At 37.9% G+C, this 18,160-nt stretch overlaps 2 protein-coding genes across 2 annotated transcripts; one reads left to right on the forward strand and one right to left on the reverse strand.

Moving 5' to 3' along the window:
• The first annotated feature begins 6,215 nt into the window (after window positions 1-6,215).
• On the forward strand, window positions 6,216-9,159 carry LOC133792801 (CBL-interacting serine/threonine-protein kinase 10). Its single transcript, XM_062230747.1, has 2 exons — window positions 6,216-6,354; window positions 6,907-9,159. The coding sequence occupies exon 2, from the start codon at window positions 7,275-7,277 to the stop codon at window positions 8,673-8,675; it is 1,401 nt and encodes a 466-aa protein (XP_062086731.1). The 5' UTR covers window positions 6,216-6,354; window positions 6,907-7,274; the 3' UTR covers window positions 8,676-9,159.
• Window positions 9,160-9,556: 397 nt separating this feature from the next.
• LOC133792802 (structure-specific endonuclease subunit SLX1) lies at window positions 9,557-11,491 on the reverse strand. The gene is made up of 4 exons (XM_062230748.1): window positions 11,300-11,491; window positions 11,078-11,216; window positions 10,588-10,721; window positions 9,557-10,446 (listed from the first exon to the last, which is right to left on the reverse strand). The coding sequence occupies exons 1-4, from the start codon at window positions 11,443-11,445 to the stop codon at window positions 9,756-9,758; spliced, it is 1,110 nt and encodes a 369-aa protein (XP_062086732.1). The 5' UTR covers window positions 11,446-11,491; the 3' UTR covers window positions 9,557-9,755.
• Between the last annotated feature and the right edge of the window lie 6,669 nt (window positions 11,492-18,160).

Here is an 18,160-nt window from a genome sequence, read left to right on the forward strand (position 1 = left end):
CGAAAAGCATATAAGTGTTTGGATATAACCAAATACGCGAGCTAAGATAGTTTGCACATAACCAAATTATTAAAAGCATATAAGTGTTTGGATACAACCAAATACGCAAGCTAAGATAGTTTGGACATAACCAAATTATTAAAAAATAAAAGTGTTTAGATATAACCAAATACACGAGCTAAGATAATTTGGACATAACCAAATTATTAAAAGCATATAAGTGTTTGGATACAACCAAATACGCGAGCTAAGATAGTTTGGACATAACAAAATTATTAAAAAATAAAAGTGCTTGGATATAACCAAATACACGAGCTAAGATGGTTTGGACATAACCAAATTATTAAAAGCATATAAGTGTTTGGAGACAACCAAATACGCGAGCTAAGATAGTTTGGACATAACAAAATTATTAAAAAATAAAAGTGTTTGGATATAACCAAATACGCGAGCTAAGATAAGTTGGATATAACCAAATACGCGATCTAGATATAACTAGATCAAGAATATAAGTGTATGGATTACAAACCAAACACGACCTGGATAGGTTTGGAACGAACCAGCTAAAACTAATCGACAATAAGTTGCAACATAACCTACTTCAAGCTAAGTCGAGATCGAGGCTGGAATATCCAGCAAAAAGATAGTTTCGACCTCATAACCTTGGGGAGTTACCAAGGACGAGAAAAAGTGACTAAAAAAGCAAGATATAGCTAAACCACCTAGGTTACACACCATATAAGTACCTTCGGGTGCATGGTAAAAGTAACTTTCGACCTTGACAAATAACGAGATCGGACACGGATACGTTGAGTAAACTATGCATGAATGCATCGATGCTTGAGTTTAAAATCCACCACATGTTTGTATGAATAATCAGACATAAGGACATTTAATATGAATTGCTTGAAATATTTCGACTTAAGAAATAAAAAGAAAATATATCAAAGAAAAGTCAAATGCGAATATCATAAACAAAATAAAAAATAGCTCTTAAACGAGCTATAAATTGTCTTGGCCCCAGGGGCATAAAAAACAGAGTACAAAAAAATTTGAAGGGACGCAGCCCCAGGTAAAGACTTAGGAGGGAGAAGCATCCTCCTTAGCCTTCTCAACTTCCTCCTTGGCTCTCTTTGCCTCCTCCCGAGCAGCCTCCTCCTCATTGAGTCGAGCCTGCCACTTGGCCACGAGTTCTGCCTCGAAAGACCTAAGAAGCTGGTATTGAGATCGGCATTATTGGCCCAAATCCTATACATGGCTAGGTCGATCGCCCGATCCCTTTTCTCCTTAAACTCTGGAAGGAAACGAGCCTTTTCGCCCTCCATAATCTTGAAAGTGACCGCCTTCTCCTCCTCAAGCTTGGCATTAATCTTCTCAAGCTCCACGAGCCGGGCATTCACCTTCTCGAGCTCAGCTGTCTTGGCCTTTAGTTGTTCAGCTTCAGCCTCCATCTTTGCCTTTGTGGCCTTGAGCTCGTCACTAAGCTTGAGTTGGAGATCCTTCGACTCCTGGGCATAAGACCTGCTCAAATGGACCTCATTATTCAACTTATAATTAAGCTGAGCAGAGACAGCAAGAGTCTGACACACAAAGAAATCAAATTAGAACATGAACTAAGTACAAGTACAACTAATAACAAGATGAGGGAAGTTACCGCAGCAGTGAGCTCAATACTCTTCTCATAAAGTGTGTTGCAGTCTTGCCAATGAAGGGCGTCAAAGCCACCAAAGCTCTGGCCCACTCGAGACAGAATGTCCGAGCCAAGTGTATCTCCATGGGGTCCTGTAGCATTGTCGATTACATACTCATCAACGTGAGTAGAAATTGACAACATGCGTGTTGTGGAAGTTGAGGGTTTTTTCGGAGGTGGGCCGAGAGTTGAATGAACCATGATCGGAGGAGGTTGGAGCTCAACCGTAGTGGACGCTTCGACCTGAGGAGTCGGATCCACAGCCAGGCTCGTAGCAGCTAGAGCTGGTGGAGGAGGTGTCTTCTTCGTCCTCTTGAGAACCTTGGCGGGTCGGTCAGACTTCCGCGAGCCCCTCGGGTGCTTACTTCTCTGGGCTCCCTCGCCACTAGCGAGCACAGTGTCGAGGTCGGAATCATATCACTTGCATAGTTACACCACATTATGAGATATTCCAAGATGAAAAAGTTAGCATGATGTAGACAGGCAAGGAATAAAAAGACAAGTAGAGAGAAACCTAACTAGAACTATCCCCCAAGCTCATGCTCGGCGACCACGTAATTCCCCCATCTTCAGAGGAGGCGGGGGGAGTACCTTCCCTATAAGTTGAAGTCAACCTCGAAAGTTCTCTATAGTCATTTGTCCCATATTGAATGACTATTTCGTTCCATACCTCGTTCAAGCTATACATAGTGTCATACTTCCTGAGCCAACTATCGAACCTATGAACCCTCTCATCTACCCAAGACCATACATAAAAATGGTCCCTATCATCCTTACACAACACTAATCTTTCGGGCTTATGCTTAAGTAGTGAGGGAGACCACAAATCTGAGCTAAGGATGATTGTACCTCTGTCACTCGAGCTTGAGCTCGAGGCTTCGTCATTGGCCTCGTTCCTCGATTACGGGCTCCTGCGACGTCGAGCTGGGGATGGCGGCTTAGCATTTCACCTCGGAGGAAGGCTGCCAGTTGGGAGAGGCACAAACTCCCACTTGGTATATTTTTTGTTGGACCAGTCAAATGTGGACTGATCCTTCTCCAGGAGGCCACAGGCTCGGAGTTTGTCTTCATGAAGGAGATAGGAGAGGGACCTCCTGCCGTAGGGAAGCTGGAGCAAGCCTCCTTGTGCTCTTTCATCTCCTTGGTGGGAGTGGGACGATGGTAGTTGGCTGGAAAAATGAACATATTATGACTAAGCGCGAGCTTAAAAAAAACTCGAGCAGAAAAAAAAGGAATTTTTTAGGTACTTACGAATTTGCCTGAACAAATAGTGTCTGGAAGGAGCCAAGCCATCCATCCAAAAGAAAGTCTTCTTGAAGTCTGGGGGATGGTTGGGTAGATCCTCAAAGATTTTCTTCTCTTTGGGATAGCTCGAGAGGTAATATAAGCCGTCTCCTCCCCGAGCTCGGGAGGGATTACTTTTCAAACAAAAGAGATACATGATCTCCTTTGGTGAAGGTCCTTCCCACTTTAGCTCGTGGTAAAGCAACCTCAGGCGAACAAAACCCTGTATGAATTAGTGTTGAGCTGGAAAGGGGCGAGCCCAACGAAGTCCAAGAAGTTCTTGAAAACGGACTTTAAGGGCAGTAAAGCCCCTGCCCTCATATGTTCCTGGCTCTAGGCCGTGTATTTCAGCTTGTTGTCAGGGTTCCCATCTCTCGGGGCACGGCAACTTCGCTCGTGGGATGACGGAGCTCGACACCTTAGCGAGCCCGATAATCCAATGTTGTGAAGGGCCAAGATGTCAGAGATCTGCCCTAATGAAGAAATCGAGCTCCAGTAGTGCTCGGCCTCAAAGAACTCTCTCTTCGAGGTGGGAATGGAGGTTGGATGCGAGGTAGAAGGGGGGTTTGTTGGTTCTCCCATAAGTGAAAATTGAAGGTCCCCTGGCTTGAAGGCGATTGTCACTCTAAGAGTGGGATTGATGGGAATTGGCCTGGGCTCGGAGTCTGGATCCGGGTATACGACGACCCTAAGTCTCTTCCTTTTTCCCTCCTTGACCTCGTCGATTTGGCACCAAAAGTGATCTCCGGTGTCTTCTTGCTCGCGCCTTAGTTGGTGCTCCCAAATCAGATGCTTGTTCCAAGTGAAAGGTGATTCCGGGCTCGGAGCCTTCGGCAAATAAGGAATTGCGAGCTTTGACCCCCACCGCTTTTTCGAGTTCTGCGGCATCTAACAAGAGAAAAAAGGGTGAGGGCCAGACGAACAAGCAGTTAAGAATGAAAATCAGAATGATCTAAGCTCGAATAATCGAGGCTACAAGGAAAACTCGGTCCAAAAGATGAGGCCAATCTCGGAGCATATATTCCACGAAAATAAAGGAAGGTGGATTTATTTTTTAATATCCCGATATTTCAGGGAAAAAAGTTGGCGATTACTCAAAAAGTGATATTTTTGGGAAACGTACAATTTATAAAACCCTAATTATGTACCCAATATCTTGGCATGCAAGATATGTCATCCGAAATTCAAAAAACTCAGTAAAGGAACCATTTTTGGGCCTTCTACGCATGATCTAGGTTTGGAACCCGTGATATCAAAACTTAAGACTAATATTTACTAAAACACTCTAATGTGCAAAACTAGTGAAGGGATTAACAGTACAACAATACAAACATGCATGAAAAATATACGGGCATACGAAGCTATGAACAGAGACTTACACAATGCAGTCGACGAAAATAGAGAGATTGATGACCGAATAAGCGGTTGCAAAAACGATCTCACGGAGTCGAAGAGGCAAACGTTGCTCTGTCTTCTTGGCTTGGAGAACATGCAAGGACAGGGTAAATTTTTTTGGTTTTTTCTTCTTTTCTCTCTGCGATAGCTTGAACATGAAAGTAAAATAGGGAAGACGAGTGGAGACATATTTATAGACCCATGGGAATGTAAAAAGCCAAATTAATCTGGGCCATTGGCCAGATTCAGTATCAGATCCGACGGTCAGGGACCTGTGAAATGATATTACCATAAAGAGTGGCAGGCGAATGAGCGTGGGCAGGTTTCCAAGGTACTCAAGTACTTTGATTGACCAATACCCGATTGACGCGTGTCCACACTCAAGTGTTTTTTATGGTACAGTTTCCAAGAAGAGCAGTTCAAAAGTTTCCTTCTCATAGGATTCGAACTGATACTTTTGAGGGGGCAAAATGTTACACCCAGATTTCGAGACCAGAGGTTATGACTTCGAAAATTGGGCTCGTCAAGTGTGAGCTCGAAATGTATGAAAATATTGTATGGTCAAGCTGTAAATTATCTGAAGTAAAACAACGACCTCGAAGATGTGTAACCTCGGGATACTTTCTGAGTTCGAAATAGCACGATGTTAGGATACATCAGTTATCGATTGTCTTTGGACTAAACAGTCTGAGCTTGGGAGGTGCAAGCTCGAGTGTGATATCTTCGACAGTGTCTATCTACTCCGAGCATGTCCTGAAGTAGGGTGGAAAGCTCGTAGCAGTACCATAAGTCTTGACAGCCACAAGGCCGATTGCTTATCTCGAAGACCCAATGAGTCACCTGGGATAGCCTGTTAAGTATGGACATATTTATTGTTGTATAATCCCAATATTTAAAGGATATCATTTAGTCTGTTATCCGTTCCCGATTCTTATGGGACGTTTCTATGTATATAAAAGATATTATATTTAATGTCATTATTTAAATTGATATACAGAATATCTTCCCGAAATATGTGGGAATGAACTCTGTAACCTCCCCTATAAATAGAGGAGGAATGACCACTTGTAAATGATCGATTTTTTTTTTTTGCTGGAGAGAAAGATCTGGGTAATTCATCTCTGAAGAATTTCCAGAAATCTCTAAGTCTTAATAACATAGACTTGTGGACTAGGCAGAATTAATTGCTGAACCACGTAAAAACCCTCTTGTATTTTTTCATTATTCATTCGCTTCATAGTTTACGTTGTTTAATTGCTCTACGATTTAAATTGACGAAAAACGGCATCAACAAATTGATTTTTCGTTTTAATATTTTTTTTAAATTAAATATATATTTTTATTTTAAAATCAATTAATATAGTTTTATTTTTTAAATTATCAAATGGCCTATAAGTGTATAAACAAGATTTATTCAACCCTACATGTGTCTTTTTTTTTTCCAAATAATGGAGTGCTAGTAACGGAATTGCCCAAATCATAACGTTTGATATTTAGTCTGTAAAAAAAAATGTGGTATATATGCCACAAATAACCCTTTTCACTAACATGACAACAAATTATTTGGTGAGACTGGATCCTCGGAAGAGTGCTCTTCGGCCGTTTGATTAAATTATTGACACGTGGGGTAATGGTATCGCATGATGAGCGTCTTCAAAGTTCTAAAAAAGTCTTAATATGATCTTGCTTGCACCGGAGTACGTCCCTTGAAATGGGCTCTAACGTCAAGGTCAGGCCCACTAACTCGAGATCTTGTGACAACTCCAGTCTGGTCCAAGTCTCACCGCAAAAATAAATAGAAAAAAAATTAAATAATAAATAAATAAATGAAGGTAAACTTTTTATGGGGAAATTCTGTAAAGGTGTGAGTACACTATTTCATAATCATAAGCCAAAAAAATTCTCTGTTTTTTTCTTGGCTATTTGAAATTTCTCTCTGGTTCGAAAATTCTCAGCCAAAGAAACTTCTTCTCTCTACCATAAAGGTAAATTTCGATTTTTTTATACGACGGAAATTTTAAATAGTTTTTGACTTGTAATCATCAAAGTTTTGTTGAGATTTTCATCTGCTTTAGTGTCTGATTTTGTGATTATGGTTTTTCGAGCTGATCATGTTCTGTAATCGTTTTCACCTTCTTCTTCATTTTTAAGATTTATTGTAAAGAACACGGTAGTGAGCGGGAGTTGATTTGAATCAAAAAATTTGATGAATTTGTCTTTGATACATAAAAGTTATAGTACTTGATCGAATTTCTGTTATATCAATGATGTGATATGCAACAAGTTTTATTATTTGGGAAGATTTATAATATAAATATATATTTATATGGTTTTAAAAATATTACTTCTTTCTATTAACATTGATGCATCAAAACTTGGTAATGTAAGATTCAGTAGAAATAGATTGTGTTGTTTCAAGTTGAGCAATCATTTGTAAAGATTATACAATTAATTGTGAAAAAGTTGTCTTATAGGTCGCAATTTTTATTGCTAAATTTGTATTTATTGTTCTTATTGGTTGATCTTTCTGGGTTCAGATTGTGGAGTCAAAATTGTGCTGAAGATCCATAACAGATATCAATCTATAAGTATTCTTTCATAATTGCCCGGAACGTGAAAAATCGAGGGAATGCTGAAGGATGTGCCTCTGTGCCCAAAGCTTTGTCGTTAAAAGCCTTGAGGATTAGAATTTATTAGAGCTGAGCTCGTTTAGTCTCGGCTCTGAAAAGCTCCATGGACCACCAAGTAGGTATAAATTTTTTGTTGTGTTGATAAATTATCTGAATGGAGACGATGGACCTTGAACAGCTTATGCTAAAATCAACCCCAGTTCCTGTAAGGTATACATAGTATATATTTGTGGGGACTCTGTAGTTTGTTGTTATATAGATTTTGAAGCTTTGGGATGGAAAATACGTCGAATGTGTTGATGCGAAGATATGAGTTGGGGCGAATACTTGGCCAAGGTACCTTTGCGAAGGTTTACTTTGCTAGGAGCTTGGTAACAAATCAGAGTGTGGCCATCAAAGTCATAGATAAAGAAAAGATTTTGAAGGTTGGACTCATTGATCAGATCAAGCGAGAAATATCGATTATGAGACTGGTGAAACACCCAAATATCATTGAGCTTTATGAGGTCATGGCTACAAAAACTAAGATATACTTTGTTGTGGAATATGCTAAAGGAGGTGAGCTTTTTAACAAGGTTGCCAAAGGAAGGCTGAAAGAGGATGTTGCACGGAAATACTTTCACCAGCTAATCAATGCAGTTGAATTTTGTCACAACAAAGGTGTTTATCACCGTGATATAAAACCAGAAAACTTATTACTGGATGAAAATGATAATCTGAAGGTTTCAGATTTTGGATTGAGTGCTCTTGCTAATTGCAAGCGCCAAGATGGCCTGCTCCACACCACTTGTGGAACTCCTGCCTATGTTGCTCCTGAAGTCATAAACAGGAAAGGCTATGACGGTGCAAAAGCTGATATTTGGTCTTGTGGAGTGGTTTTGTATGTATTATTGGCTGGTTATCTTCCATTTCATGATTCAAATTTGATGGAGCTTTACAGGAAAATTGGTAAAGCAGAGTTCAAATTCCCCAGTTGGTTCACTCCTGAAGTGCGGAGATTGTTGTCCAAAATCTTTGATCCAAACCCCAGTACTAGGATTACGATAGAAAAAATCAGGGAAAGTTCTTGGTTCAGAAAAGGAATGAAATTCAAAAATACTAAACCCGAACCAGAAAACAAGGATCCATCATCTACAGATACCTCTGGTGCATGTGGTAGTGGCAATAAACAAGAGCCAATCAGACCTTCAAACTTAAATGCTTTTGATATTATCTCCCTTTCAGCTGGTTTTGATCTCACTGGCTTGTTTGAAGAAAATCCTCACAGGAGAGAAGCAAGATTCATTTTCAGAAAACCAGCTGCAGTCGTCATCTCCAAACTAGAAGAAATTGCTAAGCAACTAAGGATGAAAGTGAAGAAGAGGGATGCAGGATTGTTGAGATTGGAGGGTCTTAACGAAGATAAAAAGGGATTCTTGTCCATTGATGCAGAGATCTTTGAGGTCACTCCATCTTTTTATTTGGTTGAGGTTAAGAAATCAAATGGAGATACAATGTTGTATGAGAAGATACTGAACGATGACATTAGACCTGCTTTCCAAGATATAGTTTGGGTTTGTCAAGGTAACCAACAACAGCAGGTAGACCAACAGCTTCAACATCTACAGCCACACGAGGAGCAGCAAGAACTACAACTGGAAGAACGTCGAGAACAACAGCACCAGGACCAGCAGTAACAACTACACTAACCCTTTGCTAGCTTTTTCCATTGTTTCTCAAATTTATTGTACAGCTGTCAACTTACTTGGTGTTCCAATTTTCCTGTAAGTTTTTTTGAGGTTTCTTTCTTGTAAAAAGAGAGAAAATACAGTAAAAGAAACAATGATAGCATAGTCACTTACAGTTTACAAATAGTAATTTCTAGAAATGTTCTGCATATCCTTCTTAGCAAGTATCTTTTGTGTGTTATTGGGGAAGATGACCCATTGCAATATTCGTTTTAAGAATCTATTCAACTTCTTATGGTTTTACATCAAACTTTAAACTTTTGTTACAAACTACTCATGTTGTACAAAAGGTTCAATTGACCTTTACTCTCTTATCTTTTGAAATGTCTTGGTGATTTTGGTAGCTTTTCTACATGAACTGAAGCTTTGTATAACTTGACCAATGGCCACCTAGCCGCATAAACATATGGGAAGATGGACACACCTTGGGCTGCATTTTTCAAAAATCTTGGGATATATTTTTCGAATTACATGGTGTTAATGCATGTTCTCCATCAATGTAAACTCTTGATATTATTGCTTTGTTGAACTTGAACCCCGTGACAAGATAATTTGGAATTCGGTTTGGTATACCAAAACCACAGGTGTTTTGCCTTGGTGTCGATTTTAGAAAAGTTGCTCGTGACAGAGAGCTCTATCTACAAACATGATCTTCGTATTTTTTAGGTTGATGGTCTATATGGACGATCGGCATCTAGCCACGCGGTTGCACTACACGGTTCTTTTTTGACAGAGTAAAGTGGACAATATTCAAATAATTTGTCATCGCTCTAGATAATAGTCGTGTATTCAAATTATGTAACATTACAACAATTATTTGATCTTTGGTCTTCGCTAGAATACTGCTTTTTCATAAAATAAAATGTTCAACACAAGGAATCATAATATTATTACACAGAAAACAAGCATTTTCTACAACAACACCCCCATAACAAACAAGGGAATATATGTTGGGATCTCTGTCTTATTATGCTACAACGATTCATTTCCAATCTAATGACTTTTTAGGTAAAGTCTTAGTCAATCAAACTAACCCACAAACAAACTGCTTCTACGCAGAGGAGATGGACTCGTTAAATCTATAACCTCTGCTTCACTAGGTAGAGTATGGTGCTCTTTATTCCTCGCTCTTTGACAGAAGTTATTGCCCCACAAACTACTTCTGCATACAACTGGAGATGGAGTCGTCACATCTATCACCTCTACTTCGCTAGGCACAATATAACGCTTGCTTGGTGGTTGGTCATTATCTTCCATTGCTGATCGTTTCAATTCAAAATTGTTGTGTTTGATAAACGTAGACGAAACTGTATCTTCAGCAATATCTTCTCTTGTAAATGAGCTACCGCAAACATTTGAGGATGGTCTCCCATTCAATTCTGAAAAGCTAGACAGTTCTGTACAATCTTCTCCTTCGCTAATCGATTCACACAGTTCACTGATAATCTTCTCAAAACCGTTGTGATCATGTTCTTCAGAGTTTTCCTGTATAGAATCTGAAGATGTGTCTTCTGAAAATTTACTGGCATCACAAGCTCCTCCATCCAACTCTTCATTATCCCATTCATCTTCGTTTTCATTCAAGCTTCCATCCCATTCAACATAGCAAGGAAGCTCATCCATGGGGCAAACTTTAACCCTCATGTGTCCTGGCAAGCTTGGACAGCCAGCAGAATGTTTTGTGTACTTTGTTGAGAAAAAGTTTACGGTGATTTTCATACTGTCATACAATCAAAGCAAATCATTTTTTACATTAAAACAATTTCTATGACTATGATCTTCACACTGATCATAAAAACAAATCAATTCTTTTTTAAACATTAGATAGCAATGTCTGACTTCCAAGATGGGATAAGCATACCTCTGCCAAGATGGGAGTGTAAGCATCGTGTATGCAAGTTTAATCTTATTGGCCATTCCAGACAGTGATTTAAAGCTTGCAGCCGCCTTCCTTACTGCCAAGGATTCTGTCGGGTGCTGCCAAGCCCACTCAAACTGCAAGGTTTATTCACATGATTTAGAATATAACCATCGGTAAAGAGATACTCCTTAACAGCCGAATTTGGCAGATCAATACAATGCCTACAGATACAAAATAAAGACAAAAACAGCTTCCTCCAAAGAACAAGACTTGAGGTAAAAGGAATAGGAAGCAATGAGCTACAACTATTCTTTCTCCAATAGAGGTTTAATGGCTAATTGAAGGATTATTGCAAAGAGTTCAGAGCTACTAAACAACTAAAGTTCAAACTGAGACTGAGCTATTCTCAACCCCAGTACAGTTTACTTAAAATCAAGAAGAGTCTATAAGAACAAAGCTAAGAAAATAAAATTAATAAATGTAAATGAACCTGTAGAGCAGAAACGTTAGTAGGAAAACCATAGATGCAGAAGACCATCTCCCATGGGCGTCTCTTCTTGGTTCGCCAAGCACCACAGCCGATCTCGCCGTTGTGTTGCCTAATACGACGCCGTGGATTCACGGTGAATCTGCATTTATTCAAAAAAAAATCTTGGAAATTTGAAGATTAAGAAAACCAGAAACAATAAATAATTCTCTGCAAATGACGGACCCGATATATGTCTGGCTTTTGTGACGCGGGTTGAGGGAGACCAATAGATAGCAAGCGAAGAACCCTTTGATAATTTCTCCATCGTCTTCTGTAGATTCCTTCGCTAGGGTTTCTGAGACCTGTTGCCGCACCTTCCTCTGCCTCATCTCTCTCTCTCTCTCTCTCTCTAGATCGATACAGATAAAAATTCGACCGTTGGTAAATTGTAAGAATAATAATATATGAACTGTTTTTCAAAAAAAAAAAATTAATAATAATGAAAATTATAGGTGACGTGGATAATTAAGAGACTCGTTTAAGCTACGGTTAACATCTGTGAGATTCTGAGCATATGCTTTCTGCTCAAACCACGTGTCATATCATAAATAAAAAGTACAAAGATGATTGGACCGACTGTGAGAACCTGTGTTCAGTGTCCACGTGTCTTCATATTTTTTGCTCGTAGTTGACTGGTAAATATTGTGAAAATATATAGATAATAAAAGGAGAGATAATCATTTGGTACCTGTGTTTTTGTAAAGTATTATTTTGGTACTCTCTGTTTTCAATAATGTTCATATGGTACCTTGTATTTTAAAATCGTACATATTTGGTACCCTACATACAAATTTAATTAATAAAATTTTACCAACTTAATCAAACTGTTGTCAATTATGTAAGTTTCAAATTTAAATTTAATTACTTAATTACATATAACTGATGACAGTTTGATCATATTGACAAAATTTTATCTATCAAATCTGAGTCTAGTGTATCAAATATGTATAATTTTAAAATATATGGTACCTTCTGAGCATTATTGAAAATAGAGAGTATCAAAATGATACTTTGCAAAAATATAGGATACCAAATAAGTAAATTCTCATAATAGAATAACTATATCTATATCACCCCAATTAACCCAATTAAGAGTATTTGGATGATATTTACACCTTAATAATGTATATAGTAACCTCATTTATTAAAAAAACTAAATTAAATTATTTTTTAATATCTTTTCTCAATTTTTTTGTATTAATTTCAATCAATTTATTTTATTTTCACAATTTAAAAAATAATGTATAATTTAAAAAAAGAAACTTTCACTTTTATTCATATATATTTTAATTTTAATTTTTTTGTGTCTAAATATTTAAATTATATTTTATTTATATGTATTTTTTAGAATATGAAAAAGAAGAAAACAATTTTAAAAATTGAGCATAACATAATAAAAAAATATAAGGGAAATCTTGAACGCACCCCTTTTTTAGTTTTTGGCTCGAGAAGTATTTTCAGTGCAAATTTTTTTATGACCTTGTATATTGTAGTTATTTAGAGTTCTGCAAATTTTCAAAAAATTTTAAATAATTTACAATGCCGAAAAATAAGATTCAAACAATTTATTGTACTCGTGACTGCTTTTTTTTATATGCATGGAAAATAATTTATTTTAAAATTATTTTCAATATTATAAATTATTCAAAATTTATTAAAACTTTACAAAATGCTCTAAATAACTATAATATACAAGATCATAAAACTATAATATACAAGATCATAAAAAAAATTGCGCCAAAATATTTTCCGAGCAAAATACTATAAATGAGTACACTAGTATACCTCTCATCTTGGGGTGCAGTGGAGAAGTACCCAAAAATAGATATATTATATTAGGTGCCTTAATTAAATTGTGAGGTCTTAATATAATGCCCCTTAATAGTACTTTCATAGTAACCACTCAAATATCGTCACATTCTATATAGAATACTTGGTCAAAAATATTAGTTAGAGCACTTTTGTGACTTTTGTACTCAAATATATAAATATATATATATATAAATATTCATATATATATATATATATATTCCAGATAGCAGGTACATAGAGTTTTTTTTAGTTTTAACATTTTTTATTTTTTTTAGTATACTTTAACGAAATATTTTTATATTTAACAGAATATTTTTATATTTAATAATAGATTGTAAATATGACTTAAATTTAAATAAAATTAAATAAATAAATAATTAAACAAATTAAAATATAATATTTTTGAAATATTTTACAATGATAATTATTTAAAAATAATAAAATCATACATTTTATAACTTAAATAAAATTTAATTAAACTTAATATTATATTAAACATATCTAAAATCATACATTTTATAATTAAACTTAATATTATATCTAGAATAGGGTCATAGAACTTAGTCATGGCCTTTTGGAACAGTGATGGAGCTGTTTTGAGACCGAAGGGAAGGACAGTCCATTGATAATGGTGGTTTGGAATGCAGAAGACCGTTTTGGGCCTATCTTCTTCTTTAATACCCAACTGCCAAAACCCTGCCTTGAGGTGAAATTTAGAAAATATTTGGGTCTTCGACAAACTCGCAAATAGAGAATTTTTATTTGGTAGGGGGAATTTATCATCTGCCAAAAATTCATTCAGAGGCTTATAATTGATTACCAGCCTCTGTTTTCCTCGGGCCTGTTCTGATCTCTTGTTGACGTAGAAAGCATGGCATGCCCATGAAGAGGTGGTTGGTTCGATCAGTCCTTGTTGTTGTAGTTCTTTGCATTCCTCAGTTGCCATTTTCTGATGCTCTGGGTTCATACCTGGGTGGCTTGCCTTGGTAGGGTTAATATCTTCATTGAGCTTAAATGGTAAACTGATGAAGAACTGATGATTTTTCCAAAGAGGGTGGTCACATTTCTGGAGGAATTCAGCATGACTTGTGGCACAAGAATTTTCTATGAGTCTTTGTTTGACTTTGGAGAATGGATCAGGAGGCATGAGAAAATAGTTTGGTATAGATTCCCATGGAGCAAAATGTTGTTTGTAACTAAGGCCACTAGGAAGAATTCTCAAACCATTTTTCTTAGTGTAGACATCAAAACCAATGATTAAATCTTTCCCTGGTAATTTTGAACCAATTCTCTATGAATAATAGAGCATCCTGGGAAGAACTGTAATTTGATTGGTTTACTGATGAGCTCTGTACAGAAGATGCTTCCGTTTGCAGCGTGGAAGAATTGCTTTTCTTTCCTCCAATATTCTGGAGGAAGAACATCAAGGTTCATCATGGTGTATGATGCTCCTGTGTCGAAGAAGGCTGCTACTTTGACTGGCCGAGCATACTTTGTAGGGAGGATCTGCATAGAGATGATTGGCGATGGTTGTATTGTATTGATTGCTGCCATGTGGTAGAACTCATCTGGGGTCTTCTGTTGTTCGAACGCACAGAGGGATTCTGAATTGATCTCGTCATCAGTAGAGAAGATGGATTCTAGATCATTTTCTTCGAGCGATATGCTCGTTGTTTGTTGAATGTGGGAGATCAGTTTGGCAGTTTTCTCTTTGGGGCATTGTTTGGCATAATGTCCCTTTTCACCACAGATGAAACATCTGTCAAACTTTTTCCTGAAAAAGCGTTTCCTCCTTAGAAACTTGAAGGAGCGGCGTTCTTTTCCCCTTGAGGATTTAAAGGTCCTCAAGGTTTTAAACCTTTTGCTGTGCTTCCTTTTTTCTGGACGACGGGAACATGCTAATTCTGACTGGCATTTGATTCGTAGTTCCTTTTGGCTGCAAACCTTTCCAAGCTTCTTGGATTGTTTCATGAATTCTTGGATAAATTTGTGCTGAGAGCACATCTTTTCCAATGCCTTTAGAACTAGTTGATAAATTTCTCCAATCGTAGCATCAGCTAAGGTTCTTCCTGTTCCCGAGAGAAGTCTGAAGGTTTCTTCTCCTAGTGGTTCTGGTATGGAAGAGAGGAACGCCTGTTTTAGATTTGGATCATCAATTCCACCTATTTGGTAGAATCGTTGAGTCATCTTTTTATAATGTTTTTCCAAATCTCTCTTATCCATTGAACAACACTTTAGTTTAAAGAATTCTGCGCGAAGTCTTTCAGTGACTTGAGCATCTTGTCCACAGAACTCAATATACAGGTAGGTCAGGGCGTTTGTGACAGATGGAAGTTGCAAAAACGTCATTTGTCTGTAATCGCCCAGACTTGTCCACCAATCTTGTAGGGTGCCTGTAAAATGGGTAACAAAGCTGAGGAGAATCGTTCCTGTCTGTGCTTCTGGTCTTTGTGACTCTAGGCTAAGCCAAGCTTGAAACTCCTAGAACCTTTCGCGCCATCTTGATGGAGGGAGGTCATCTAAAGTAAAAGTTTGAAAATTTGAACCTTTACTTTTTCGTTTTGGGGGAACATGTTGTGTTGTTGATTCATTTCCACTTTCGTCTTCGCTTGTGATAATTGGTTCGGTCTGTGAGTTTGATTCAGCTGGTTGCATCATCAGATGTGGAAATGTTTCATCGTCATCGCTAGACAAAGTTTTACTGGATAAACTCTCGGAGTCACTCAGTATGGAATCATCAGAAGTTGAGCTTAATTCTTCAGACCAGTCACCCGAAGAATTGTCTGAACTAGTCGAAGAACTTTGATCTTCTGAGTCCGTTTCATTATCTGCGATGTGGAGAGTGCTTGTATGGCGAATCATTTGTGACAAAGGGTTTGCGGCTGGATGAACCATAAGTTGCTTGAGTTCATCTGTCATTTGGCTCGGTGATTCTTTTTTCTTCCCTTTTTTTAACTTCTGTTGTTGGCTTTCATCAAGCATGCGCCTCAGTCTTACAACAGAGTCTTCTTGTACAGATCCGGTAATAGGAAAAGGCTGAGATGTTTTTGGTATTATAGCAAACTTCCAAGGGACTGGCGTCGTAGCTATCCCGAATGGGGACGAAGTTCCCAAGTAGCTAGTTGAAGGTGCCTTTGTCGGTTCTTGTTGGCAGAACCGGTTCTTGGGGGATTCATATTGGGTTTTGAGGCTCTTCATCTCAGCTTCTTTTGCTAGAAATACTGGCATCGGAACTGAGTTTGCTTTGATGATAGCTAGAAGCTCTTCATGAGTATGTTGGATCTTTGCAGTGAGTTTGTCAATGACAGTATTCTTGGATTGTTTTACTACCGTCTCTATTCTGGTATTCTGTAACTCAACTTGTTTCAAGACCTTGTTTTGGGAAATCATCTTTTCTGATTGCCAATTGAGAACTTCTTCAGCCGGAGATATCTTTTTGAGAGTCCCGTCTGCATTTCTGGTTGTAGAGTTTTGAACCTTTGGTTGGTGAGAGACTGTACCTTGGTCATCTTGCTTGTCAAATTTCTTGAGTGGAGGAAAATATGACTCATAATCAGTAGTGGTCATCATACATACTTGTGGAATTTGTTGGAACTAATTTTGAGCAGGAAAAGCTTCGCCATGATGTTGCATCCATTTTGCCGCCTTTTTGTAGCATGGCAAAATGTTCTGTTGGGGAGCCGAAAGTGGAGGCTCTTGGGAGCCCGTAGGAGGAAGCTCAATGTCCCATCCAGTTGGTTCTGGAGGAGAGTCAGGTAAGCCTTTGGGAGTAGAATATTTGACTATATAGTCAAACTTTCCAGAGGGTTGGCCTAACAATCCTATTTCCTTTTCTCCTTGATTTAGTCGCTGCTTAAGTCGTTTTCCCAAGCTCGGACATTGCTTTGGCTTTGGGAGGTCTTCTTCCGATCTTAGGCAACTTTTGCAGTCGCAAACATCCCAATACTTATGTCCATCCGAAGATTCAAAAGCATAAATAGGACTGCCTTGAGAATCGAAGGATTGGATTTCCACATTAGCTGGTGTGACGGATGTCATCATATACTGGGTGGTAAAGCAACTGGGAGCCTTGGTTTGAGTTCTGTCAAAGATTATTTCGACAGAGCCATCTTCTCATTTATGATAAGATGGTTCAGTAAGAGTCTGGACAGCTTTTTGAGGTTGATGGAGCATCTCATAATTTGTTATCCATGAACTAGGCAAAATCTTCATAAGATCATCTGTAGAGATTTGCCTTGGAATATGAGTGCATGTTGGAACTTGGGTAGAGTCCACTGTGACCAGTAATGCTTCGTCAGCTGTTGGCAAGGAAAGATCCAGAGCGTGATCTTGGAGTATGTACGCCATTTGGTAGTGAAGGGTAGCTCCAATGGAGGTGAGATCTTGGTCAATTCCAGAGAGTTAGACCTCTACTTTAAAATCATCAGTTAAACGGTTGTCCTTGAAAGACATATTAAAGTTAGGAAACAGCGTAGTTATTACTGTTCCTGCGTTTAATGTAGTCTCTATGGTGGCAATGCTTGCATGTTGGTATTTCCTCATTCGGGTGTCGAGCAGACCTATTCGGCAGTCGATTGGAAGGCCCTTTCGGCCATGAAGGGAAATAACTAAGCGGATGGCACCAAAGTGTATGTGGGTGAATCCTTGCACAATCCACTTGGGAATAAATTCAGGAGGGATTTGTAAAGTGACAAATTGGACCTCAGGAGTAGGTCTTAATTGGCACTCACTGAATTTAGAGGCTTGGATATATTCTTTTGGGGCTTTATAGGATGGTTTGATAAGTGCTTTAATGGAACGGGTAAAATGAGTAATGGATTTTGGGAATATTTGGTACGGGTTGATCAAGGGAAGGTTGTTATTGGCAATCTTGTTTTCTTCAGGAACATATGATAGTTCGTAAAGAAAGTCAAGTTTATTGGCTGTGGATTTGCAGAAAGATGGGGAAGGAGTAAGTGACAAAGGTGATATTATAGGAGTACTAGAACTTGCAGAGCTTGTGGATGATGTTTCTTTTGCCATATTTTGAAATAGAGACTCGTCAGTAGGATAGGATGAAGGATGGCTCTGATACCATTGACAAATTCAAAAACTAGAACAAACATAAACTTAAACAAAAATAAATAAATTAAAATAGGATATTTTTAATATATTTTATGATAATTTAAATAATCAAATTGTATTTATTTAAAAATAATAAATGTATACATATCATTTTTTATCATATAATTT

The sequence above is a fragment of the Humulus lupulus genome, chromosome 7 (assembly GCF_963169125.1).
Source record: "Humulus lupulus chromosome 7, drHumLupu1.1, whole genome shotgun sequence".
In the NCBI taxonomy this organism is placed as follows: domain Eukaryota; kingdom Viridiplantae; phylum Streptophyta; class Magnoliopsida; order Rosales; family Cannabaceae; genus Humulus; species Humulus lupulus.

What these genes read in the sequence shown, in the direction of transcription:
- LOC133792801 (XM_062230747.1), top strand. Translation starts at nt 7,275, where the DNA reads ATGGAAAATACGTCGAATGTGTTGATGCGAAGATATGAGTTGGGGCGA.
- LOC133792802 (XM_062230748.1), bottom strand. Translation starts at nt 11,445, where the DNA reads ATGAGGCAGAGGAAGGTGCGGCAACAGGTCTCAGAAACCCTAGCGAAG. An exon ending in AAAAGCCAGACATATATCGG is followed by an intron (nt 11,217 to 11,299) that starts GTCCGTCATTTG and finishes GAATAAATGCAG; the next exon opens with ATTCACCGTGAATCCACGGC. An exon ending in CTAACGTTTCTGCTCTACAG is followed by an intron (nt 10,722 to 11,077) that starts GTTCATTTACAT and finishes TAAACCTTGCAG; the next exon opens with TTTGAGTGGGCTTGGCAGCA.